We start from the raw sequence: 27,297 nt of genomic DNA on the forward strand, positions 1-27,297 counted from the left end.
TATAGACTCTTGAAGAAAGCAGGAATATGAGATTATGCCAGTACACTGTTTTGAGTGGGAGAGAGTTCGTGGTGGAGATGGCTGAACGGCTTGGACTCGCTATACCCAAGGCTCTGCTATTAATAGCCAAGAGTAGACCATGTTTAAGGATGGTGAATCTTCTTTCTCAAATTTGAAATAGTTTAGCCAATGTTCAAAGAAAATATAAACAATAAATATAATCTAGAACTGTAAAATATATAAGTTTAAAACGAAAAGGAACTTCCGGCTTCATCTTATTATTTATTTACAACATACATTTTTCCAATACACCAAGTTCATTTTGCTTCATATTCCAGAAAGAAGGTCAGCCATGGTGGCTCTTGGTCGGCATTTAGCTTGCAGAGGCTTAGCCTTCTGCAAGGTGAAGGAAACTCCTTCAGTCATATCCACAATCTCTTCATCAACCCTCGTCCACTCAAAGCACTGAATTAACGAGCCAAGAGTCAACCCCATCACCTTCATAGCCAACCCATCTCCAGGACAGCTTCTCCTCCCATACCCAAATGGCATCAAACAGAACCCATCTTTTGTTCCGGCACCAGCTGTCTTCAAGATCTCTCTAAACCTCTCTGGCTTAAATTTTGTTGGATTTGCCCAAACGTTAGGATCATTTTGTATTGCCCATGCGTTAACCATCAGTGTCGTCCCGGCTGGAATGCAAAAGCCTCCGACACTGCACTCCGCTGATGATCTATGTGGTGCTAACAAGGGGGTTGCTGGGTACATACGCATTGCTTCATTTATGATGCAGCGAAGGTATGGAAGGTGGGCCAAATCTGATTCATGAAGAAGACGACTCTCTGATATGTGATTATCGATTTCAATTTGGGCACGTATAAGCTCTTCTGGGTGGTTTAGTAACAGCGAAAATGTCCACTCCATAGTACTTATAGTCGTATCAGTCCCAGCCAAGAGAAGAATCTGGACACAAAATTGTAAAAATTATAAAATATACTAGCCTTACAGGCTACCAGCTAAAGAAAATTTATAGACTTAACTTCAACAATTTTGAACTTATAATATTTGTCGATGAAATATTACCAGCATCAGGCCTTTGATGATTAGATCACTGTAATACTCTGGCTCTGATTCTTGCAGGGACAACAAGACATCGATCATTGTTTTCTTCCTCTCTCCATCGCAGCTATCAATTTTCATCTTCCTTCTTCCCTCTTCTATCAAATCCTGCATGAACCCATCTGTCTTCTTTTGACACTCTATCATCCTCCTCTCAACATCCCAAGATTTAATCCACGGCAAGAAATCTCCAATAGCAGTTAAACCAGCCACCTTTGAAGTTTCTACATGAATCTCACGAAAACGATTTGCCTCTTTGACGTCTTCCACGTTCTTGTCGTAGTAACGCTTTCCGGCTATCATTCCCATCATGGTATTAAGCGTCGACTCGAAAAACGATGTTCTCAAGTCAACAAGGCGATGTTGACTATCCAAGAGGTTGCGGATCATCGTCCTCACCTCGTCGGCTCTGATGTGGTACAACATTTGGAGGCGGGCGGGTGACAAGAGCTCGAGGCAGGAGATCCGCCGGAGATTTCGCCAATGGTCACCGTAGGGTGCCCAAGACATGATGGTGAAATTGTAGGCCAAGTGTTTACCGATCAGAAAGTGAGGGCGGTTGGCGAAAACGATGTCGTTTTTGGTGAAACACTCTTCAGCGGCCGACGGTGACGAGACGACTAGGACTCGGTTGGATCCAAATTGTAGAAGAAAAACACCGCCGTTTCGCTTGGATATGCGAGAAAGAGTTCTGTAGATGGGTGGCTTGAGGAGGTAGATATGGCCGATGATGGGTAGACATGGAAATGGGGTTGGTGGAAGATTCCGGATTTTGTTAAGAAAGTGCCTGGTGAAGATGGAGATTGCCAGGAATATCAAAAGGGAGTAGAGATACCAGACCGCCATGTTTCTTTTCGAGAATGAAGTCACTCAAACGATTGAGTTCGGTCCTTGGATTTACTATGCACAGTGATTTCACATTTTCCACGCACTAACTAGTTGTTAATTAATATAATAGAAAATTGAATACAAGATAGTCGGTTGTGGTCGTTTTAGTAACGTCCATACAATAAATAATCCAAATTAGATGAAAGTTTTTTAGATTTTGTTTCAAAAATATTATAGATAAAGAGTGTAGACAAAAATTAAACTATTTTTGAATTAAGCATAAAGGGTATATTTTTGGGTTTTTAATAATAATGTGAGCTGGGTCGAATATGTATTTCAAAGTTTGATCAGTACAGAAATTGTTCAAAAATGGTATCAAGAAAAGGTAAAAGTCCGCATACGCATAATATGTACATACATATGTGTATAGTAAGAATCTTCGCATTCCATTTTAGTAGATAAATTGTTTTAAATATATATATATATATATATATATATATATATTTGCATTCTCACAATTTATGACAATATATAGTAACCTATATTTTATCTTGTTTAGATATTAAGTCGCGCATATATATATTAGAATTAGTACAGTTTTTACTAAATATGTACATAACCTATAATTCAATTTAAACTTACTATATCATATAAAAAATAAAAGTAATGATTAATAATAATAATAATAATGATAATAAGTAAAAAAAATATTAATCATAACATATTTGGAAAAAATCTTCATATTTCAATTTAAGAGATAAATTGCTAAAAGAAAGAAAAATAAACATATTTACATTCTCATTTATCAATTCATGACAGGAACACATTATTAAACTATAGATAGACAAAAGAAAAATAAAATGCATTATGTATCTGTCACTTTAGGAGTATATTATTAGTTGACACTAGATGACTTATAATACTTAATTTAGTAAGTTTGATGGCTAACTTATTAGTGTTTTGGTAGAGTTCTCATAACTAAATTAAATTTAATTTTAACGAGTTACTAAGAAAAATGATTGAAAAAATATTTCGTGATAGTTAAATTTCTTTAGGTAAGATAATGAAGTAAAAATCTAACCAAGCTTTTAATCATGTAAAAAAAATATATTATTCATCTTTTTGTTAAAAATTAAATCAAACCAAATCGAAAAACTGTAAGCAAACCCGTATTAAATCAAATAGAATGAACAGAGAAGCGTACTTGAATTCATATCGGAATAAATATCCGCGTACTATGGCAGATCTTCCAAATCAACACGTGACCTTTCAACCTTTCTTCTTCTGCTGATGGGATAGCAAGAAAAATAAAATTTACGTACGATTTGAAAGCATAACCACATTTTTATATCGTCAATTTTTATCATTTTCTATTTTACATATCATAAAATAAAAAATTATAAATATAGTATTTATACATATTACAAGTCCATATTTAAGTTTGATGCATTAAAACTCATAATCATTTAACCGTAATTGATCAATTTTAAACGGATACAATAAACTTATAGCTTGTTACGTACAACGAGACCCACATTAAGCCCACTTGTTGATAAAAAATCAAACATTTTTTTCTCATAAATATCTAAAATATTTAGTAACAACTAAAAGATATTAACCATAAAATAACTTATTTAAGATGTTAAATATATTAAAAGAATGACTCATTGACACATAAATACTTTCATATATTGATTTGGATAAAGAAATGAATTGATTTTTATCTTATAAAATTACTTTGACGGATTATTTTGTCTAGTAAGAAAAATAAGTGAGAGATATTAACAGATTAAGGATGAGTTTGATAAAAGTTCCTTTACTTGGACTAATTTATTTACAATCATAACGAAGGTCAAATAACAAGTATTGTTTCTCTGTGATAGATGTTCTTTTAATAAAAGGGTTATATTTAATTAAAAGGGGATGCAGATACATAATAACCTACAACTTACATGTAGATAGTGATAGACTAGTCTATTTATTGCTATTTAACCGCTTATTTATCGTAATTTAATTTTTTATTATGATTTCATAAGAAAATTAATTTTAACATAATTTTGAATAATTTATTTAACAATCCTCTTGAAATTGTGTACGCCAAGTAATAATATGAAATATACATGTTTTTGCAATGGAAATGCTTTTGTGAATATATTTGATACTTATTCAACATTTTCTTTCAACCTGAATGTCTTTTTTTGGTACAAAGAGAGGAAAAAATTAAAATAAAATTAAGAAATCATCATACACATCTGGAGTCAAGAAACACCCATGATATCATCAGTGAGGTGCTGTTAGAAATCATTCGGAACTTGAACATGAAAGTGGAGGCTCATCGGTAGAGAGAAGCTAGCATTTGCCAGCCAGTCAGTGCATTTATTTTATTTGCAATAGACATGTTTGATCCAGACCTATCAATTCCACAATTGCAAGTGCTTGATTTCATGAATGAGTACAACATGCGCATTAGTATTGTAATCTTCCTTAGTAAGTAATTACATCGCCAGAACACTATCCATTTCTAAAATAATACTACAAAATCCAGCATTCCAAGGGAGTTGAAGGCCATCGAAAGCACCCCAAAGCTTGGTTTGAAGAACAGAGCATTTGTCAATCTTCCTGCTGAAGCTTCTCAAGCAAACACCATCATCATCCCTAATATGTCCTCCATAGCAGACGAGATTGGTTGCAGCACAATAAACACCATTAATGTTCACCTTCCACCAACCCCTAGGTGGTTTCTATCAAACTATAAGTTTTTTCGATCTGTGCACCATACCTAAAAAAAAATAAAGATTCATATTATTAGTTATAAAAATATAATCAATCATTAGAGATACATCCTTAGTAAGCTCATTGATACTGCTCTCACTCTCTTAGAAAACAAATTTATTTATATGGTTCCACAAACTCTAGTAAGTAAGACCAAATATTACTCTATAATCATGAAATATTTTGCACCAAGGCCAATTGTTTTAGAGATTTAGCATGACCACTCATCCACAGTACCACAGAAGAACGTTGATTGGGTTTCAGCAGGTATGATCTTCAACCACAACAGCTTAGCCACGTTATAATTATGGAGGACATGATCCACATCCTCAATAGGGTCGCCACACCTATAGCATTATGTAGTAGAGGATGTGTGATGTCGGTATCTCTCCCAATTCGTCAAAAGCTTCCCCTTAGCAGCCAACCAGAGGAACGTACGCATCTGTTGAGCACTTGACCAATGCCAAATGTTTCTCCAATTCCTATCCTTTGGGTGCCAAGGATCACTCTCCAAGAGGACGAAAGCCGAGCTAACCGAGAAGCACCTAGAACTCGTTATACCCCAAAAGTAGGAGTCTAGGATATTGTCATCTCTAGGGGTCGGTATTGCAGCTATCTGGAGCAGCATACCCATCGACAACACCCAATGTAGGGCCTCCTAATCCCATTGGCCGGATGACACCACGTAGTCCCTGACACATCTATGGAGATCCTGTTCATCTATAGGCGCGAAAGCTAAAAGCTTAAGTGGCCCTAGATCCCCTAATCAGCAATCTTCCCAAACCCTAATATTTCTTCCTGATCTAGTGGACCATTTGATGCCAACTCGAAGGTCCATCCATAGATGGTTAAGGTTGCGGTAAAGATGAGAGGTCGGTCCCGTCGGCTTATAATTCCATGATAAGCCAGACCATATGTACTTGTGGGTAAGGACCTAGACCCATAGGAGATCGGGCTTCGCAACCATAACAAAGCCCAATTTCTTCGAAAAACTTGGTTTTGCTTGTGGGTAGATTGAATGCCACTTCCTCAGCGTCCTAAGGCATGCATATGTCATCCCAACTGATAAGACTGATTTTTCGGTTACCATTCTTTTGGCCTCAGAGAAACTTCCTGACCATCACTTCAATATGATCACATAGGGATTTAGGCAAGGCTGTGGTCTACATAGCATAAGCAGAGATAGTCATGAGGACGGACTTGGCCAAAGTCAAACATATTACAAAGGAAAAGAGGTTAGCATTCCAGCTAGATAACCTTTGGTTAATCTTCTCAAGGATTTAATAATAAGTATTTTTGTTGACTCTATCATATAACAATAGAACTCCCAAATACTTATCAAGATTATTAGAGATTTGAAAACCAAACATCTTGCTAATACAACTAACCTCACTCGTGGTAACATTGCAAGAAAAGAAAGTTAAATATTTTAGTTACACTCACTTTGTGGCCCGAGCTCGCACAAAAATCCTTTAAGACCTTATTTATAACCTAGGTCTGGTCCTCAATGGCCTTCCCAAGGATTACTAGTTCATCCGCAAAAAAGATGTGTGAAAGGGTAAAACCCTTCTTACCAAGGCAGATCGACTTCCACATATCATTTCTTACCCAGGTGTTGATGCAATGTGATAGTTATTCCATGTATAACACAAATATGTAGGGTGATATTGGGTCTCCTTGTTGAATGCCTCTAGTAGGTCGGAACTCTTGGGTAAGACAATTGTTCCACAATAATTGCATGGAGTAAGAGGAGATATATTGCATGATGACTCTGATAAGATTATGAGAGAGACCAACATCAAGCAGAGTGTCCTCCACATATTTCCAATAGATGCGATCATAAGCTTTTTCTAAGTGCAATCTGATCATAGGCCTCTCCTGATTATCCCTTACACCCGTTACACTCACAATAAAGACCCCAAGCCTTTTCGATTTTTTAGCTGTATGGCTATCCCACCCCAAGGTCCCTAACTTAGTTAAGAGAAATTGACAAAACTATCTTTCTATCCAGGGGAACATTAGTAATTTTAGCGATACTGTGCAGGACTAGAATAGAAATGTGTTTGGCCATATCACTAAGACAAAAAGCATCCTCCTAACAAGACTAAGTGGGATCCAACAGGCACTAGAAAGATAACTCCCTGTTAGGTTCAAAGAGCAAAAGAAATCCTTACAAGAGGAACTAGAGGGGGTGTTATTGGAAGAAGAGATGCTCTGGAAGTAAAAATCCCAATGTAATTGGATTTCTCTTAGGGATAGGAACACAAAATACTTTCATACTTAAACCATCTCTAGAAGAAAAAAAAAACAAATTTAGTATGCTTAAGGATGGGGATGGTAATTGGAGTACCGATAAAGGCCAATGTCGGATAATGACCTCCATCTTCTTTGAGCACCTTTATATGGTCGAAGAAGGACCTATACCACATTACCATGTTAGAGGCTTATTCCCGAAATTAACAACTACTATGGTTGCTCGGTTGGACTCTGATATAATGAACCATGAAATTTATGACGTTTTATTTAGCATATACCTGTTGAAGGCTCCCAGAGTGGATGGCCTTCACATGGCATTCTTTCATAACCAATTGGAGACTGTAAGCGAGTCAGTTTGCGTAATGGTCAAGGGTATCTTCCATGGTGAATAGTTACCTGCTGAGATTAACAAGACCCTTATTACCATTATCCCTAAAGTTGCTATACCAGAAACTAGTAAAGAATTTCGTCCAATCAGTTTATTAATGATGTTATATAAAATTGTTACTAAACTCATTATCAATCGACTCAAAAACCTAATGCCTTTCTTGGTTGACCTACCCAAGCTAGCTTTGTAGTCGATGGAAATATCACGAATAACATTATTATTGCCCAAGAAGTGGTCCACTCTACACAACATTTGTGGGGGAAAGACAAGGGGATGACCATTAAGGTAAGGTGGTGAATGATGGCCTCTGAGAATTGGTTGAACCATCTCTGGTTACAGATATCTTTATCAAGCCGTTGAAAAAGGGTCCCGCATCGCCATATAAAGTTAGGTCCTACATAATCAAGCTGCTGTATGGAATTGACATCAATATTATGGTTAAAGAGAGCAGTCTTTAGACCGTTTAGCTGCCCCCCCTCTTTGGTCATCCAAATCCAAGATGACATTGAAGTCTCTAACATGGAGCCAAGAGTGATTCATGTGATGCCCGATAATGGTGAGCTCCTTCCAAAAGTTTTTACATTTATAAGGATTTGGGCTCCCATAGACAATAGAGAAGGAGAAATCTTCCCAACCATTATTCTTGCTAATTCTGGAATAGATAAATTGACGGTGATTGTAGTCCACATTAACTTGAATAGACTCTTTTCACATCATCCAAATGCCCCCAGAAAATCTAACTACCTCAACTCTATGAGAGTAATCGAATCTCAGGTTCTTGGTCACTTTATTCACTTTCTCGCCTGCCATCCTAGGCTCTAAAAATGCAATCAAGTGAGGGTTGTGGATATTGACAAAGGACTTTAGGGCGCACCAGAGACCAATTTTTACTACACCCTGATAATTTCACACAAGAAATGAGCAATCCATATGGTAAAGATAAGGGAATAGAGGAGCTTATGCTCAAAAGAAAGACTATGTTTGCTCTTTTTGAAGGGCATCAACAGCACTCGAAATGAGACTTACATTCTTGTTGACAAGCTCTTGACTTTTGGACATAAGCAGGTTGATCGTAGTGGATATAGTGGATGTAGGTGCTTCGTCCCCTTTTTTGGCCTTAACTTATTTTTTAAAGGTCTTATTAATTTTTTTGTCTTTCTTGATACCAAGTCTATCCGACAGTTTGACTACTGGCTTGAGGCGATCTCTCAAGGAGATCGTTATTAGCATGGAGCTATGGGAGGAGGACCGATTCAGTTCGTGATCTTAGTCTGCCCTATCTTTAATTATTACAATGATATTATGTGAAGATTCCAACGTAGTAGTATCCTGACTTATTACAAACTTCTCATTGTAAGTCATTCATGTGCCACGGGGGCTAATGCATCCCTTTGTCCCACTATATTCTTCGACCATATTAGTTACGGGCATCACACGTCTAATTGTGGGCTTAGTATTGGCCAACATAGTAGAACCCATAATTTTAGGGAGAGCATCCATCGTCTTTTGATCAATGTCTTCCACCATCGGCATTTTTCCTTTGTTCCTTGGGGGTTGTTTTTCATTTGAGACTCCCATCTCTTTAGGGGCTTTCACCACCAACCAATTTGGTCCTTCTCAGGCTCCTTCCATATATGCAATTATACTAAATCTTGATCCATTCTTATTATTCTCTCTTGGGATATCTGAACCTTTGTCTGACAAGATAGAACTCTTATTTTCAACTTTCTTTCCCTTGCATTGGACTTGCATCCAGGGACCATAATTTTCATCTAACACTGCCATATTATCCTGTTCATTAAGACCTGTGCTTCCACTCTTGACTGACTCAATCTCTGTCTCAGTATTTTTCTTGCACTGATGTTTAAGGTGTTCATATATTCCGCAGTCGAAGCATATAGTAGGCAATCCCTCATATTCCACTCTTTGTAGACGCCCATCTAGCATGAACTTAGAAATGAGTGATTTGGTCAAATAAATTACAACCGCCAATCGAGCAAACTTGCTTCATTGTGGATTCAGTGTTATAGTTAATGCGAAATGCCTTCCCTATCACCTTTGAGATAGCTCTGAGCACACTCTTATAGTAATAATGGGTAGGGAGGCCGGGAAATCACACCCAAGCCGCCGCATTAGTGACATCAGGATTTGTAGTAGAGAAACTGGGGGACCAAGGTTGCACCGTGAGGTAATGACCATAAATAACCTATGGGCCATCCATAAGAACGTGCAGATAAGTCCCCTGTCGAGTGAAACTTGACCATGTAGTAATAATTATTTAAGCCAATCATGTGTAATCAATTAGTAGGCTTCCACAAGTTATGAAGTTTTATCTAAAGTGCTTTATATCCAATTGGCTTTTCAAATAGTCCACTAATCACTCTAAGTTTCATATTTTGCGTTAGGAAGGTTATGCACCTTTTTTGAAAAACTGATTCTCAGTATTCCATTTTCCATGTTGAACTTAACATCCCCGTCCCTGATCTCAATTTCATCTCCCTGTTAAGAACGTGATAACTATTAATGAGTTTATCTCTAAAGGAGAGTTTCACATTCGGTGCTTCCTGCGGCGAAAGAGATTTCCCAAGGTGTGTGGTTTGTGATTTCTCGCCTGTAATTTGCCTGAAGTTCACTACCTCTCCGCCCATTCCATAGGATCCATCCCCAATCACAGCATCCGCTATAGTTTCATATTTAATATTTAACTTTTCCACACCAGACCAAAGCAAGGTTGGGAGCGCCTGTCGGGTCACACCAGGACAGGGGAGAGCCGCCTCTGTTGCCGGCTTACTTTCAACCTGCATTGCCTTCATCATCGGTTCGTCCTCCGCAACCACCCTCTGGATCGCACTCAGTCGGGTCGTGCTCGGGCACGCAGGTCGGGTCGCGCCAGAATGTTCCACCATCCCTATTTTCGCATCCCCTCCCATCGGCATTGTGACCAGGCCCCATTCGCCTGCCAACGACGCGAGGTGGTCAGCCCCAGATCGAGTCGCATCGTTCCACCTTAAGCGGCTTGCTTCCGGGTTGGGCAGTGTATCTTCTACTTCCACTGCTCCTTCCGCCATCCCTTCCTCCATACTCTGTCGTTCATCAGGAAACGGAGAATGATTTTCCTCCGACCTTATCTTAACCTTCTTCGTGGACCGATTATCTTCCGGACAAGGCGATGCCTCCCCTTTCTCCATTAAGGCGATGTCGAGAGAGAGCAGCATTTTAGGGTTTCAGTGGTTTAGGGGCGGCGACTGAGAGAAGAAGACGATGTTAGGGTTTTCGTCTCAATTTTTCTTATGGTTTTAAGCTGCAGGTGGATGGAGAAACAAAAAAAGTTTTTTTTTTTTTTAATCTCTAAGCTTGACTGTCATTTTTGTGTCTTATCAAGTTTTTAAATATTGTCTTCGTGATTAAGTTTCGAACTCATGTCGAAGGGTTTGGGGTTTCACAACTATTACTTTCGATGAGTCCATGGTGATCTATTTTTTTTTTTCACAAAGCTTTTTGACTTTCAACCTGAAATTACAAGTTGCATATACGTATTATCTGACGTTATGGCTGTCCACAACTACTGCGGAACAAAAAAAAATAATAATTTAATGTTTTTTCTTTTCTGGCTTTGATACCACTTTTTGGAGAAGAAAAAATATAAAATGATTCTATTCAATCAAAACAGGATGCGAATACATAAATAGTCCACAGTTTAGTATATAGACAGGTCTATCCCTATCTATTTATTGTTATTTAATCCCTGATTTATCACGATTTACTATTTTATTTTAATTTTTTATAACTAATACTTTATAATTTCACTCGATAATTTATGATTTTTATAAAAAAGAATAACCTTAATATAATTTTAAATTATTTCTTCAATAATTTCTAAGCTTTTTGTCTTATTAAGATATTAAGTTATATATAGGTTATGAATATAATAATTAATATATATTTTTTGAGTTTTTCTAAGTAGTTCAAGAATTAGAATTAATTATAGTTTATGAATTTAAATTTAATTATAATTAATGTATTTGAAATTTTAAGAATTATATCAATGTTTGTATATTCCTGTATACTTTTAAGATTTATAGAGATAATTATAAATTTAAAAATTAAATCTTTTTATTAGTCTTTCCTTATTCTCTCTCCCTTTTACAATTAAATATTAGTAGAGTTGGTCTATCTTTCAAAAAATTTTCCAAATGTCCTCGCCAACATGGTAGATTTCTTGTAATTATTGAGGTTGATGGGACTCAAAAAGCTTAAATGGATCTGCAGATTTTTTTTTTAAAAAAAGATTCATGCAAGAATTAGTCGAATATCAAAAAAGAAAAGTAAGACAAATTCAAACCAAGGAGTCCCCGTTTTGGAGAAACAGAGTACCATGATTGAAGTCTTGTTACTCTACAAAAATGAAACTATCAAATACTTGATACATGGTATGCTTATGGCTCTATAATGTCATATGTATGCATATATAAACATTTAACAAAATTGTAGCATGGTTTACAGGTTTTACCGGAGCAGGGACTGACATGGGGCTATAGAATATTGGACCATGCCTCAACAACCCAGTAATTTTAAAGAAAGCAGGAACTGATATGGGATTATGCCAGTTCACTGCTTTGAGTGGGAGAGAGTTGGTGGTGGAAAGATGGTGGACATGAATAATTTAAAACGTAAATAATTTAAATCATAAAATATTAAAGGGAACTTCAGACTTCATCTTATTATTTTTTTACACAAATATTAAAGAAAACTTCAGAGATCATCGTATTATTTTTTTTACAAAATACGTTTTTCCAATACAACAAGATCATTTTGCTTCATATTTTAGAAAGAAGTTCGGCCATGGTGGCTCTTGGTCGGCATTTAGCACGCAGTGGCTTAGCCTTCTGCAAGGTAAAGGAAACTCCTTCAGTCATATCCACCATCTCCTTGTCAGCCCTCGTCCACTCAAAGCACTGAATTAACGAGCCTAGAGTCAAGCCTATCACCTTCATAGCCAACCCATCTCCAGGACAGCTTCTCCTCCCAGACCCAAAAGGCATCAAACAGTACCCATCTTTGGCTCCGGCACCAGCTGTCTCCGACATCTCTCTAAACCTCTCTGGCTTAAATTTTGTTGGATCTTCCCAAATCTTAGGATCATGTTGTATTGCCCATACGTTAACCATTAGTGTCGTGCCGGCCGGAATGCGAAACCCTCCGACGCTGCACTCCGCGGATGATCTATGTGGTGCTAACAAGGGGGCTGCCGGGTACAGACGCATTGTTTCATTTATGATGCAGCGAAGGTATGGAAGGTTGGGCAAATCTGATTCGTGAAGAAGACGACCCTCTGGTATTTGATTCTTGATTTCAGTTTCGGCACGTTTAAGTTCTTCTGGGTGGTTTAATAACAGTGAAAGTGCCCACTCCATTGTATTTATAGTCGTATCAGTCCCAGCCATGAGAAGAATCTGCGCACAAAATTGTAAAATTATAGATTTAACTTAACGATTTCGAACTTATAATATTTGTCGATGAAATATTACCAGCATCAGGCCTTTGATGATTAGATCACTGTAATACTCTGGCTCTGATTCTTGCAGGGACAACAAGACATCGATCATTGTTTTCTTCCTCTCTCCATCGCAGCTATCAAATTTCATCTTCCTTCTTCCCTCCTCTATCAAATCCTGCATGAACCCATCTCTCTTCTTTTGACACTCTATCAACTTCCTCTCAAGATCCCAAGATTTAATCCACGGCAAGAAATCTTCAATAGCAGTTAAACCACTCAACTTCAAAGTCTCGTCATGAAGCTCACGAAATCGATTTGCTTCTCGGACGTCTTCCACGTTCTTATCATAGTAACGTTTTCCAGCTATCATTCTCATCATGATGTTGAGCGCCAACTCGAAAAACGATGTTCTCAGATCAACGACTTGATCTTGACTTTCCAAGAGATTGCGAATCATCGTCCTCACCTCGTCGGCTCGGATGTGATACAACATTTGAAGGCGGGTCGGTGACAAGAGCTCGAGGGAGGAAATCCGCCGGAGATTCCGCCAATGGTCACCGTAGGGTGCCCAAGAGATGGCGGTGAAATTGTAGGCCAAGTGTTTGCCCATGAGAAAGTGAGGACGGTTGGCGAAAATGATGTCGTTTTTGGTGAAACATTCTTGAGCGGCTGACGGCGACGAGACGACGAGGACTCGATTGGATCCGAATTGTAGAAGGAGAACATCACCGCTTCGCTTGGATATGCGAGAAAGAGTTCTGTAGATGGGTCGCTTAAGGAGGTAGAGATGGCCGATGACGGGTAGACATGGAAATGGGGTTGGTGGAAGATTCTGGATTTTGTTCAGAAAGTGCCTGGTGAAGATGGAGGTTACCAGGAATATCAAAAGGGAGTAGAGATACCAGACAGCCATAGTTGACCAATCCAATCAATTGTTCTCTTTTTTTTTTTTCGTTTTTGCAAGCTTATACTCACTCAATGGTTGAGTATTGTGTGCCTGCTGTAATTCGCAATTGGGCAAGTAATATTTTCACATTTTTCACGAACTAAAGTAGTTGTTAGTAGAAAATTGAATAAAAAATAGTGGGTTATGTTCGTTTCACCAACTTCTATACAATAATTAATCCAAAGCAGACAGGTTTTTTTTGGATAAGTCCTCGTACACATAATATATATATATGTATAGTAAGAATCTTCACATTCCACTTTAATAGATAAATTGTTAAAAACAATTGAATAAATATTTTTCCTTTCTCACAATTTAATTTTTGACAATCCATAATCAGATGTAACCAAAATATAATCTTTTTGAAAAAAAAATCATTCTTTTGAATATTAAATAGCGTATAAATACTAATTGCTATACATAAGGCATAACTTAATTTAAATTCACAACATTATATACAAAAAAAATTAAAATATAGATTAAAAAAAGGAAGCCGCATAATATCTATATATGTTAAGAAATAATCTCTATATATGTTAAAAAAAAAAGGAAAAAAACATCATGACATTTATTCTCACAAAATAAAATGCAACTCAATAAATAGCTAAAGAAATTTGTCAACATGATATTAATTGGCCCCTATATGCATAATATCTATATATTAAGAAGAAAAAAAATCTCATAATTCCAGTTTGAAGGATAAGAAAACTAAAAAGGAAGAGCATTTATATTTGTAATTTATAACTTTCCGTAAATAAGAAAAACAGGTAAGCAATTAGATTAAGAAGTTAGATGGGTATTTTTAGGGCTATTTAAGCAGATTAGGAGCAATAAGATTGAACCCAAAAATAAAAAGAAGAAAAAGAAAGAAAAAACATGGCGGCCATTTGGTATCTCTACTGCTCTCTGATATTTTCCATGCTCTATTTCTTCACCAAACGTTTTAGTAAGAAAATAGAAAACCTCCCTCCAAGACCGTTTCCATGTCTACCCGTAATCGGACATCTCCATCTCCTCAAACAACCTATCTTCAAGACACTCTCAGAGATTGCTAAGAAACATGGTGATCTTCTTTTACTTCAATATGGCTCACGTCCTGTCTTGTTGGTTTCTTCACCAGCCGCCGCCGAAGAATGCTTCACCACAAACGACGTCGCTTGTGCTAATCGTCCTCGTTTTCTCATGACCAAACACTTCGCCATCAACAACACGTCACTGGCTTGGGCTCCCTACGGTGACCATTGGCGAAACCTTAGACGTCTCGTCTCTCTCGAGCTATTATCGTCTGGTCGTCTCCAGTTACTGCAATGGATTCGAGTCAACGAGGTGAAGTCAATGGTCTCATCACTCATCAAACGTCAAAATCGTCCTCTTGACATGAGGGTGGTTTTCTTCGAGCTCACTCTCAATGTCATGATGATGATGATAGCTGGAAAGCGATATGTTGGTGATAACATAACAGACGCCAAGGAAGCAAAGAAGTTTCGGGAGATTCATGGGGAGACTTTTAAGATCGGCGGGACAATGGCCATCGTAGATTACATCCCATGGATTAAATCATGGAAGCTGGAGAAGCAGATGATAGAACTTCAGAAGGAGAGAGATGCTTTCATGCAAAACTTGATTGAAGAACGTAGAAGGAAGATGAAGAGCAATCGTCGTGATGGAGAGAGCTGGAAAACCCTAATCGATGTCATACTCATTTTGCAAGAAACAGATCCTGAATATTACAGCGATGCCATGATCAGAAGTCTTATACTAGTAATATCCATTACTATACTCTGTTAAATCCTCAAACAGCATGCATAGATCTGTACTTGATGTTTGTGTATACATGTATATAGGTTCTTATATTGGCAGGAACAGATACTACAATAAATACAATGGAGTGGTCACTTTCGTTGCTGCTAAACCACCCAGAAGTTCTTAAGAAGGTTCAAATGGAGATTGACAATCAAATAGGAGAGAATAAACGTCTTCTTGAAGAATCCGATTTACCCAAACTTCCATTTCTCCGTAGCATCATTCTTGAATCAAATCGTATGTACCCACCGCTCCCACTTCTGGTTCCTCACGAAACTTCAAAGGACTGCATAATAGGAGGATTCCGGGTTCCAAGTGGGACGATGATATCGACCAATGCATGGGCCATACAGAATGATCCGAATACATGGGAGGATCCGAGAAGCTTCAAGCCAGAGAGGCATAAATCTAGCGTAGGGTTCCCGGAGCTTGGAGGAAGAGATGGGTTCAAGTTGATGCCATTTGGGTCGGGTCGGAGGGGGTGTCCTGGAGAGGCTTTGGCTGTAAGGACTGTCGGATTGGCACTTGGAACACTCATTCAATGCTTTGACTGGTCGAGGGTTGGTGAGGAGATGGTGGATATGACTGAAGCAATTGCTTTCAGCTTGCAGAAGGGTGAACCTCTGCAAGCTAAATGCAAGCCCCGAGCAATCATGGCTAAGTTTCTTTCTCAAGAGAAACTATTTTCTATAACAGATATATATTGATAAGAGATCTGTGTTTCATTATTGGTGAATAAAAAGATTATCAATAAAATTTTTAATTTCAGTTTATGAATATGCACATGTATCTTTAATATTAGAAGGGGATGTTACATTCATTCTATATGATGATTTCATAGATAATTCATAACGTATGTGCCAGTCTGCTGCTGTGTGTGTATCCCCTACCCATACGTAATTTTTCTTTAATCAATATTTACATCGTTGGATGAAAAAGACATGTTTAGGAGAAAGGCTTGTATATTTCTTATTTAATATATAGACTCAATTATATAGATAGCACAGCTGTATATCATAACATTGAACCAAATTCATGCATATACCTAAATTTTTACATGTACCTTAAAAATAATAAATATAAGAATCTGAAACGTTCATGAATCTTCAAAATTCAAATTAATCTTTCAACATTTTCTATATAATTGCGTATATATGTTTTATTAGTTTAGAACTGACTCAATCTTTTTTATCCTGAATTTCTTTCAACTCACCTTACATGCAAGAAGAATGTTAATAAATGTTAATTTCATTTTAATTAAGTATATATATATATATATATATGAATATAATAATTTATATACATTAAAATCCATACTTTTCATATCCTCAAATTCATGTTATTTACATAAAAAAATATATTCATTTACATATTTAAAAATAAAATAAAAACATACTAAATAAATTACATAAAAATAGGATTACCATGGTTGCTAATCTATTAATAAATTAAAAGCATAATTATGATTTCTCGAAATAATAAATAATTAAAACCAGATTTGACACTATAACAATAATTAAGTCCACCAGAGAAATTCAAAGTTTTGTAATTTTTTAATTTTTGACTAATCAAAGAAGATTGCAATAAACAATATTAAACTCCTAAGGAAAAATATGTTAAAGAGGATGTTGTAAGTATAAATTATTAGCTTGTTTGTTTCAAATATTTTTTTTAGTAATATTCAAAATTTAATTATTAGTACTTTTATCAAATGTTTATAACTTATTTAGCAAATATAAGTTACACCGATACACTAAATTAAATATTTTATCTCGTTAAATTAAATATAACAACAATTCATATTACATTACTAAAATGAAAAATGATTTGTGTTAGACACACTTTGTATATATATATAAGTCCATTCGTTGATTAGCTAAGTAGGAAAGTGGGCAATCCACAAGTTCACCCATGTAGCCAAATGCCCATCCACTTAACACAATTATTGGTGCTTTTAACATAAGGGAACTCAATCACGAGGTCTAAAGAATCTAAAACAGAACAATCAAAGTGTTCCGCTCATCTCACCTTTTACAAAACCAGTGGCTGTGGCTTTAGATGCCACATTATACAAATATAATCCATGATTTTCGCATACTCTTTTATGAACTTGCACAATATTTTCTTCATAATTAGTTATATTTCTTAAAATAAATTTTAAATAAAAAAATTATTAAAAAATTAAACAGCCCACGTACCGACATCAAAGTATAAGTTCATAACATAAATAAATATCCATCGCGAAGATAATTTATGCGTTGATTTTGGCAAACACATCTCTCTCGACTGGAACTTAATGATTTTCAAATTCAATTGTTCTTGGAACCGTTTTGGATCTAGTTAATCGGGCACTCACTTTTTGTATTGTGTTTTTACTTTTTTCTTTTGCATTTAAATTTTACTCATTTTTTTTAAAGCTTCTTTCAAGGGCGTATTGATTAAGAGCAATTTTTTTTTTTTTTCTGTAAAAAAAGGTTAGATATAATACACGACCTCGAAATTTGGCCCGAAATTAATTTTAGCATTAAAAAATGTGTAAAAATTTATTTTCGAAATTAATAAATTTTAATTTAGTGTAAAATTATAGAAAGAATAAGTTGAGAATGAAATTGAAAATAGTTTTAGAAAAAAATGAACAAAAATTTGGGTTCGGATGGTGTTTTTGAAAGAACAATCGAAAACTGGGAGGTCAGAACACAATTAAGAAAAATTGCACCACGTAGGACCGCCCAGTCAGCAGTCTCGACGAATCGGAGAGCGCCGCATGGCAAGATACGCTGACTCGGTGCCACTTAGGAGACCACACGGGCGATCTGCGTGCACTGCGATCGGACGACCTAGAAGCATTACCGTGCGTGTGGACGGTCCGTATCCGTTCCCTCCTCAGGTATGATCGGTCGATCACGATTAAACACGATGAATGGTTCAGATTTATTTTCTCTTTAAACGCGATCAGAAGATCGAGATCAAATCACGATAAATGGTCCAAATTTATTTTCTCTTTAAAAGCGATCGGACGGTCGAGATTAAACACGATGAACGGTCCAAATAAACGCGAGAGGGGTATAAATATTTCACATTACACCGAATCCAAAACCTAGCCGCCAGCCTCCTGCGGAAGAAGAAGAACCAGTCGTTGGAGAAAGGAAGCCGATCGCCACCTGTCACTACGCAGAGCCACCTTCGACCGTAAAAAAATGTAAAAATTCTCCTATCCACTCAGAATTTAATTCCGAGCACCCCCATAGCCAAATCAGAGCAAAAGAAACGGCAGGTGAGCTGAAAACCGCAGATAAAATTTGCAACCTCCTCCGATGAGCCTCTTTTCATTTTCCGTTTCGTGCGATTTTTCTACAATTGTGTTCATCATTCTATTTTTCGCAGATTGACCGAAGAAATACGCCCAGCCGCGAAGGTTAGCCGGTGGACCGCCGCACCAAAAAATTCTACCACTGGTAGGTTTCTGTTTTTTGACTTTTTTCTGTCAATCGAGACTCCTTAACGTGTTTTCTCGCATGGTTAGGTATAAAACCGGTCGAAAAGGGCCAAAACTGGCTGAAAATGGCCAGGCTGAGGCAAACTGCCGCTGCAGGCGGTGGTGCCGTCGCCGGAGCACGGCTGTGCTGGAATCAAGAAATTGGCCAGAAAAGGATTTTTAACACTAATTTTAGATTTTTGGGATATTTTTAAGTACGTGAAGCGTATTTTAATCTCCACAGAAAAATTCAGGAAACCCGAAGACCGCCAGTAGACACAGTAGAAAGTTCAGTGTTTCAGATACCGATTCGAGTAAGAATCTCTCACCTTATTATCTGTTACATAATTGAAGCTGAATAATCGATAATATGGTATTTTGTGTAATTTAGAAAACTTGAAAATAATTACAAGTTACTAATGAAACTAGAATCGGTTAATTATTTGTTTGTCATGTTTAATTGATTGTTGAATTTATAGTTTTAAATACATGATGATATACTGAAATGGTTAAATGATTCAATTGTACCTCCTTGATATATATATTGCTTATCTTGTGTGATTTACGGTTGATTTGTAAAATTACAAATTAATATGCAAACGAAAAATTGTTTGGTAATGTGAATTAATGAATGATAATCTTATTGAATATCTTGAGAGATGATGAACGGATCGGGTACATAAGGAACCCTACCGTGAACGTTGCCTCATACCGGACGAGATATTGATGAATGATATTTTTGGTGCTCATACCGGACAGAGTATGAAAACGACCCCATTCACCCTTATACCGGACGTGGTATTGAGGGATGATATTTTCGGCACTCATACTGGACGGGGTATGAGGATGGCCGGTTAGTTGACAATGTTGAATATTGGCTCACACGTAATGAGACATTCCTATAGGCTCATAGGGATACTAGTAAGCAAACAAAAAGGGAAAGTTGTTGTTCTTACTAAATTGAATATGATATTAGAATATTATTTGAATTATTGTCTCTATAGATCGATTTTGAAAATTTCGCAACGGTAAATATATGCAATAAATGGTTTTCTTTATGATAAATAAATTTACTTAAATCAAGAGTTCTATTGGTTGTTTTTATGATTTTTACTAACATTCAGTTTCTGTATTGGCGAGTAATATGATATTTTTACTGGGTTAGTGTAGCTCACCTTTTTATTAATTATTTCATATTAAGAGAACCAATACCCAGATCTCGATTAACAAAAAGATTGTGAATAGTTCACCACCTGAACTCCTTTTAAAAGCTAGTGAATGTCATATTAAAATGTTTAATATGTTGTATTTGGTTTATTTCTTTAATTTTTATTTGTTCTTTTAGAATGAATATTCCCGTCGTTCTATTTGACATTATAAATTATTGTGTAAAGAATGTAAACCTTAAATTCTATTATTTCGCTTCTGTATTTAATTTATAATTTTATTTCTTTTTAAATATCGAATTTTTACATTAAATCTAATTTTTTAATATATTATATTATATTAATTAAAAAAATTTAAGTATTACAAAATGTTTATTTCACTCAAAATATAATAAAATCGTTAAAATTTAACTCAATTTGATTATTATAATTTTATTAATATATTAATAAATTAAAATTTTATTTTTATTAAATTAAATATTATAAATTAATGATGGATAACTCAATCATTATAGTCCATCAACAATCAATACAAAATTGTGAAATTAAATTCAAATAATTAACAAATAGACATAAAATTTTGTAGATTATGAATAGGTGTAGCAGCAGAGAGTCAGAGATACGATAGCTTGGATAGGTGGTGCAGACAGATGGCATTTGTTGTAGCCCATGTCCAAAAAGAATGGCGTCCAACATTTCGCTTGTCCACATTTCGCTCCCGGAATCATTCTCCTTCTCTTGTACATTTGACTTCTGTGCCATATGGAATGCCTCATCATATATATACACACAGGGAAATATGATTTGATTTTTTTTGGGGGTGAGATTTTGAAGATATACACACACACACACACACACACACACATATATATATATATATATGTACAATTCTGTTAATCAATTAAGCATCATTAACTTTATACATGAAATTTGAAATTTAAAATTTTTCAAACAAAATTATTAATTATTTTTTTGTGAATCTCAAATTTTAATAATAATATGTATTTTTCATTGAGCAAAAAAGGGAGTATGATATTAGCTATAAATTGAAGGAGTTGCTTTTAATGTGAGTTTGAAGGTCACACTAATGCCAACTTGTGATTACGTTTGCTTTCATTTTGGCATATGCATACACAAGTACTTAATTATAAAGCTCTAACTGCTGTTACTACTACTCCACGTGCTCACCGCACCCCCCAGCTAATAGAAAACCCCGTACAAAGACACTTGGCTGGTATTAGGAACGGCCACGTTTTCTCTTTTTTCCGTTCCGTTAAAAGCTATAATGTAATTATTCACATTATAGTAAATGATGTGAATAATTACATTTGGTGAAATTATATTGGTCAGTAGTTTATTATGTAAGTAAAAAATTATTATTTTTTGTTGATTATTAATTTAAATGTTATTAAATTATATAAAATAATAATTTTATAAATTTGTTCAAGTAAAAAAAAAAAACAGGTGAATAAATAGACTTGACAAATGAGGAAGGATAAATATAGAGTAATATGTTAAATTATAGGTATAATAAACTGTTTGCATAATGAAATCTATAATTAAATTTAAATTTATTTCGTGTATAAGAAGAATATAGTTAAATATATAAATTCGATCAATACCTACTTTATCATAGTTATCAGTGTATATTTTATTTTTATTTTTTAAAATAAAAAATTCAATTAAATATTAAAAAAGAAAAAAAAGAAGAAATAATTATTTTATTAATTTTTTAAAAAAATTAAAAATACTATATTTTTGAAAAGTAGCTTATACAATATAAATAATTTATATGTACATACTTTTATTAATATATTAATTTAATATTTCCAAAATATAAACATAAAATAAATTTTTTGACATTTTTTATACTTATTATAAATTAATTAAAAAAAATTTATTTTAAAATATATGATAGTAATTTAAAATGAATCATTTGAAATAATTTGAATTAAAAAATTAATAATAGTAAAATAATTATAGTAATTAAGTTATTATTATTGTATAATCATTTAAATATTTATTACTGTTTTTATAAGTTAACAAATTAGACATAATTTTATATTGAACCTAACTTTTACAATAAATTTATTTATTATTTTTATCTCTTAATCTATTTTACTAAAATTTATTTTTAAAATATTTTAACAGCTCACGGATCAAACCTCTCATTTGTCCGGTAGCTAAAAGATGAGCAGCTCCAGCCTCTGAGTGTCATTCTACTCAAGACTAAAACGCACCGGATTGTCACTTTTTAGCCATCAGTACGAGACGATTACTGTACGATCTTCCATCTCACACGATCAATCAAAAACGGTGCGTATATAAATTCAGCTTCCTACGCCCTGCTTTGACTCACGCCCCACCTCAACCCATCCATCTCGGGAGGATTCTTCACCTCCTCCGGCGCCTCTCTAACGTCGGCCTCAGCACCGCCGCGCAAATTTAACCATCTCCGACAATACAACATATTCCGTTCAATACCTGACGGAATATCTCCCCCGGCTGACAAGATGAGCTCCCCGACGCGGGAAGAGGACAAGGAAGTGGAATCTAATCGCCTCCTACCTACCAAATCCATCGCCTTATCCTCTTCCGCGTCATCCTCATCTTCTTCATCGTCGGACGACTCGGAGGAAGAGGTCGCGTTCGAATCCCGAGAGAAGATCCTGATCGTCGATGTCGATTGCGGGGATCCTCTTGAAGCCGCTGACTATGTGCCGCCCTTCTCGTGGAAGAAACTTTGGCTGTTCACGGGGCCAGGGTTTTTGATGAGTATAGCTTTCTTGGATCCGGGGAATCTGGAAGGGGATCTCCAGGCGGGAGCAATTGCCGGCTACTCGCTGCTCTGGCTCTTGATGTGGGCGACAGTAATGGGCCTTCTCATCCAGATGCTGTCGGCTCGGGTTGGCGTAGCGACGGGCCGGCACCTAGCCGAGCTTTGCCGGGAGGAGTATCCGAATTGGGCCCGGTATGCTCTGTGGTTCATGGCTGAGCTAGCGCTGATTGGCGCTGATATTCAAGAAGTTATTGGCAGTGCAATTGCTATCCAGATTCTGAGTCATGGAGTCTTGCCGCTTTGGGTTGGCGTTGTAATTACGGCGTCGGATTGGTAGGTTTTTCTTGTTCATTTTGTGTTCGAACAAGTATTATGTGAATTATTTTGGCTAATTATTTGAGCTTCTGAGTTGACTTAAGCTAAGTATGATACTAACCATCTTACATAACCTACCTGATTTGCTTAATTGGAATTTCATCTTCGCATTTAAGAAATTAGGAAGTCTTTGGAGATTTCAACAGTTGCGTCATAATTAACTAAACTTGCCCTCTCAATTTCATGTTTCAGTGAGATTGGCTTGAAGTTTAGTTTTATTTTTAGTTATAAGTATTTGGTCTTAAAGTTTGTTTTCAGTACTGCCTGATAGTCTTATATGATATATTCCAACATTGGCTTACTACTGATGTCTCTTCCGAACAGTTTCATATTTTTATTTCTAGAGAATTATGGAGTCAGGAAATTAGAAGCTGTGTTTGCCGTTTTGATTGCAATTATGGCTCTTTCATTTGCTTGGATGTTTGGTGATGCAAAACCCAGTGGAAAAGAACTTTTAATTGGTAAGAAATTTGATTGACTTTTTCTTGGAATGAAGTCTTATGTTTGTTGATGCTAACTTCTACCTTATTGCTTATTTGCTTATGGCAGTGCTGCTAATTTTTCTTTCTCTCCCTTCCCCCCCTTCCTTATTGTAGGTATTTTGCTTCCAAGACTTAGCTCGAGGACAATTAGGCAAGCAGTGGGAGTAGTGGGTTGTGTCATAATGCCTCACAATGTCTTCTTGCACTCAGCTTTGGTACAGTCCCGGAAAATTGATCCGAAGAGAAGAGGTCGGGTTCAAGAGGCACTAAATTACTACACGATTGAGTCATCGGCTGCCCTTTTAGTCTCCTTCATGATTAATTTGTTTCTGACCACTGTTTTTGCTGAGGGATTTTATGGTACTAAAGAAGCCAATAGTATAGGATTAGTTAATGCAGGAGAATATCTTCAGAAGAAGTATGGAGGAGGACTCTTTCCAATTCTTTATGTCTGGGGAATAGGGTTACTGGCTGCCGGACAGAGCAGTACAATAACTGGCACATATGCTGGACAATTTATCATGGGTGGTTTTCTCAATCTTCGGTTGAAGAAATGGCTAAGGGCATTGATAACAAGAAGTTGCGCAATTGTGCCAACTATGATCATTGCTATTATATTTAATACCTCTGAGGCTTCATTAGATGTTTTGAACGAGTGGCTTAATGTGCTTCAGTCGATCCAGATTCCTTTTGCGCTTATCCCTCTTCTTACTTTAGTTTCCAAGGAAGAACTCATGGGAGTATTCAGGATTGGACCTATGCTTAATGTAAGTTTATCTTCATTGTCCCTCCATTCCTTGGACTTTTGTAGGATCTCATAGCACATATTTTATCAGTCATCAAATTTTGATTAGCATCGTCACTGGCAGCCGTATTTATCAATTATTGATTCTAAAAAGTTTTCATGAAGTTCTATGCTATAACAGCTCAGTTCTATTTTTTTGAGGATCATTGTTTTTCGTGGATTCTTGAATTTGTCGATCCGAAACATGTATATCATTGTATTCTGCTCTTATTTTATACTCTAGATTTAGTGTATGCTCTTCATTCTTTTATATGCTATTTCGTTGTCTTTCCCTGGACCCTTTTAAGAGAATTTTGTATTACTGTGTCTGTGCAAGTTGGTTGTTTGGAGCTAAATGATCTCATTATAATTTTCTCTGTACACTTTACATTGTTTTTTCTTCTTCTGCTGTCAGTGCTACAAGCTTCCTACATAAAATACCCAAAATCATGTAAAAACTTTCTAAAGTTTTGCGTAAAATTCAAGTTGTAAGAAGTGGCAGGTGACATCATTCTTTATGAGCTGGTTTTTGTATAGTTTCTTGTCTGTAGAATATGCAGTTTGCATGTTTATTTCTTCTAAGATCAAGCTCCTTGCTATAGGTTTTAATTGGCTTCCAATGATATGATTTATTGTTCTAACTTCAGAAATTGTTGATTAATTTTGCAGAGGTTGGCATGGACTGTGGCTGCCTTGGTGATGGTAATCAACGGATATCTTTTGTTTGATTTCTTTGTTTCCGAAGTCAAGGGATTGCTGTTTGGATTTCTGGTTTGTGCAGGCACAGCTGCATATGTAGGGTTTATAATTTATCTTGTTTCACGAATCCATGATCTTCCTCCCACTTGGTTCAGTATAGAACTGCCCAAAAGATTTTCTGGAAATTAACTTAAAACCCTAGACATTGTATATGCTTCAAAACTATGCTGCTCTCAACCGTAAGTTGTGCCCTACAGCTCTGAGATTGTTTATAAGAGACTCGGATAAGCGAAGCAGAAACATTATTTACGAAGGTCGTATATCTAACCCCGGTGCATAGATACACATATTCAAGAAATGAAAAGCAATTCGGCTTACTTCTACTTTTACGTAGTAGAGCAATTAGTTGCTTGTATTTTTTGGTAGTATGCAATATTTCAGAAGGACCACGCTAGAAACCACGAAAAGGAAGACCTTATATGGTTGATCAAGGCAATCACCCCCAAATGAGATTCCTTGTTTGATCTATCAACGGCCTGAGGAATTCTCAAGATTTTACAGGATAGTTGAAGTTACTTATTTTGTAGTAGATTTTGTTTTGATTTTTTTTTTCCCAGTATATTAAAGTCATTTGTGTAGTTATTCTTTGATGTAATGTACTTTTTCTCATGTACAATAATTAAACTTATTCCCAAAATTTATTTTTATTTTTATATTTATATTTTTCTTTTCTATGTTAAATATAGTTTATGTTTGCTAGCTTAAACAAGGGCATATTTTATACAGAATTGTACATCTCTTATGTATTATTATTAGGAGATTGATTGTGTTATTTTTTCTTCACGAGTTTAATTATGTTGTTATTAGTCTTCCAAGTACAATTTAATTATTAAAATGTGAGCATTAACAATAAAAAAAAAAAAATACTGAGTGATGGTGTAATTTATTTGACTTGGCAACATTTCTTTTCCTAATTAGATGATTGTTAATTGAAATTATTATTTTTTTCAATTGATACCCATTCATATAATATTCTTTTTTTAAAAAAAAATTCAACAAAATTTTGAGATGAAAAATAGAAGTTACAAAATGAAGTTTTATTAAATTATTAATATAATTAAATATTAAATCAGCATATATACAAAATAACAATTGTTTTTTCAAAATTTATTTTGAGAGGCTCAACCAAATTCGTTTTAGTCACAAAAGCAAGCTCTTTTCCATGAACTTAGAGACTGTAATCCTGCATCTCAACCCATGTTTGCATATCTTTTTACATGAAAAGAAATTAAAACAAAAAACAAAAAACAGAAGATAACTTAATGAACAACTCAAAGTGATTTGAATAAAAATTTATACAAGCTTCCGACCATCTAAGTACAGTCTAATCGCATAGGTCAATAAGACTACCACATTTATAAGTCTTTTGACTACAAATTCTACGGGACAATATTTTCAACTAGCGTAATATAAAAATATTAAATATGCAACTACACTACACTTTAATATATATTTTTTGTGACAAGGTTAATTATTTATTTTACAAATAATTAAGACATCTAAAAAAATTTATAAACCTAAAATAGAAAGTAACAAGTTTTTCTTCAACATCTTCTATTGATATTAGACTTGTTTCTCTTCTCTTCTGACCTATTGAAGTGAGTTTCACGAGATTAATAAGAAAAAATATTCTATAACGAAAACTTATGTATATACATTCATGAAATATATAATATACAATAGTTTTTATTATCAAAGAAAATGTCACACAAGTATCACAATCAAAATACACAACAAAACAAATCATCACAGAAAATGTAACACAATTCTTGTTATCCTTTCAAATCACACTCACACTCGAAATATCATAATACACTTAGAATATCACATCTAAAATTTCATCTCACCATGCTGTTTATATCGTCATC

At 35.4% G+C, this 27,297-nt stretch overlaps 4 protein-coding genes across 4 annotated transcripts; 2 read left to right on the top strand and 2 right to left on the bottom strand.

Annotated features, from left to right (window-relative positions):
* Positions 1–269: 269 nt before the first annotated feature.
* Positions 270–2,030, bottom strand: LOC110818878 (cytochrome P450 81Q32-like). The gene is made up of 2 exons (XM_022047898.2): positions 1,084–2,030; positions 270–963 (listed from the first exon to the last, which is right to left on the bottom strand). The coding sequence occupies exons 1-2, from the start codon at positions 1,963–1,965 to the stop codon at positions 328–330; spliced, it is 1,518 nt and encodes a 505-aa protein (XP_021903590.2). The 5' UTR covers positions 1,966–2,030; the 3' UTR covers positions 270–327.
* Positions 2,031–12,057: 10,027 nt separating this feature from the next.
* Positions 12,058–13,929, bottom strand: LOC110818829 (cytochrome P450 81Q32-like). Its single transcript, XM_022047823.2, has 2 exons — positions 12,892–13,929; positions 12,058–12,816 (listed from the first exon to the last, which is right to left on the bottom strand). The coding sequence occupies exons 1-2, from the start codon at positions 13,771–13,773 to the stop codon at positions 12,181–12,183; spliced, it is 1,518 nt and encodes a 505-aa protein (XP_021903515.1). The 5' UTR covers positions 13,774–13,929; the 3' UTR covers positions 12,058–12,180.
* A 677-nt stretch (positions 13,930–14,606) lies between these two features.
* Positions 14,607–16,382, top strand: LOC110818828 (cytochrome P450 81Q32-like). The gene is made up of 2 exons (XM_022047822.2): positions 14,607–15,567; positions 15,651–16,382. Exons 1-2 carry the CDS (start codon positions 14,683–14,685, stop codon positions 16,314–16,316), a joined length of 1,551 nt encoding a protein of 516 aa, XP_021903514.1. The 5' UTR covers positions 14,607–14,682; the 3' UTR covers positions 16,317–16,382.
* A 6,163-nt stretch (positions 16,383–22,545) lies between these two features.
* LOC110818775 (metal transporter Nramp2-like) lies at positions 22,546–26,088 on the top strand. The gene is made up of 4 exons (XM_022047762.2): positions 22,546–23,362; positions 23,729–23,865; positions 24,001–24,653; positions 25,340–26,088. Exons 1-4 carry the CDS (start codon positions 22,764–22,766, stop codon positions 25,556–25,558), a joined length of 1,608 nt encoding a protein of 535 aa, XP_021903454.1. The 5' UTR covers positions 22,546–22,763; the 3' UTR covers positions 25,559–26,088.
* Positions 26,089–27,297: the final 1,209 nt, after the last annotated feature.

The sequence above is a fragment of the Carica papaya genome, chromosome 1, assembly GCF_054855325.1.
Source record: "Carica papaya isolate Zhongbai chromosome 1, ASM5485532v1, whole genome shotgun sequence".
In the NCBI taxonomy this organism is placed as follows: domain Eukaryota; kingdom Viridiplantae; phylum Streptophyta; class Magnoliopsida; order Brassicales; family Caricaceae; genus Carica; species Carica papaya.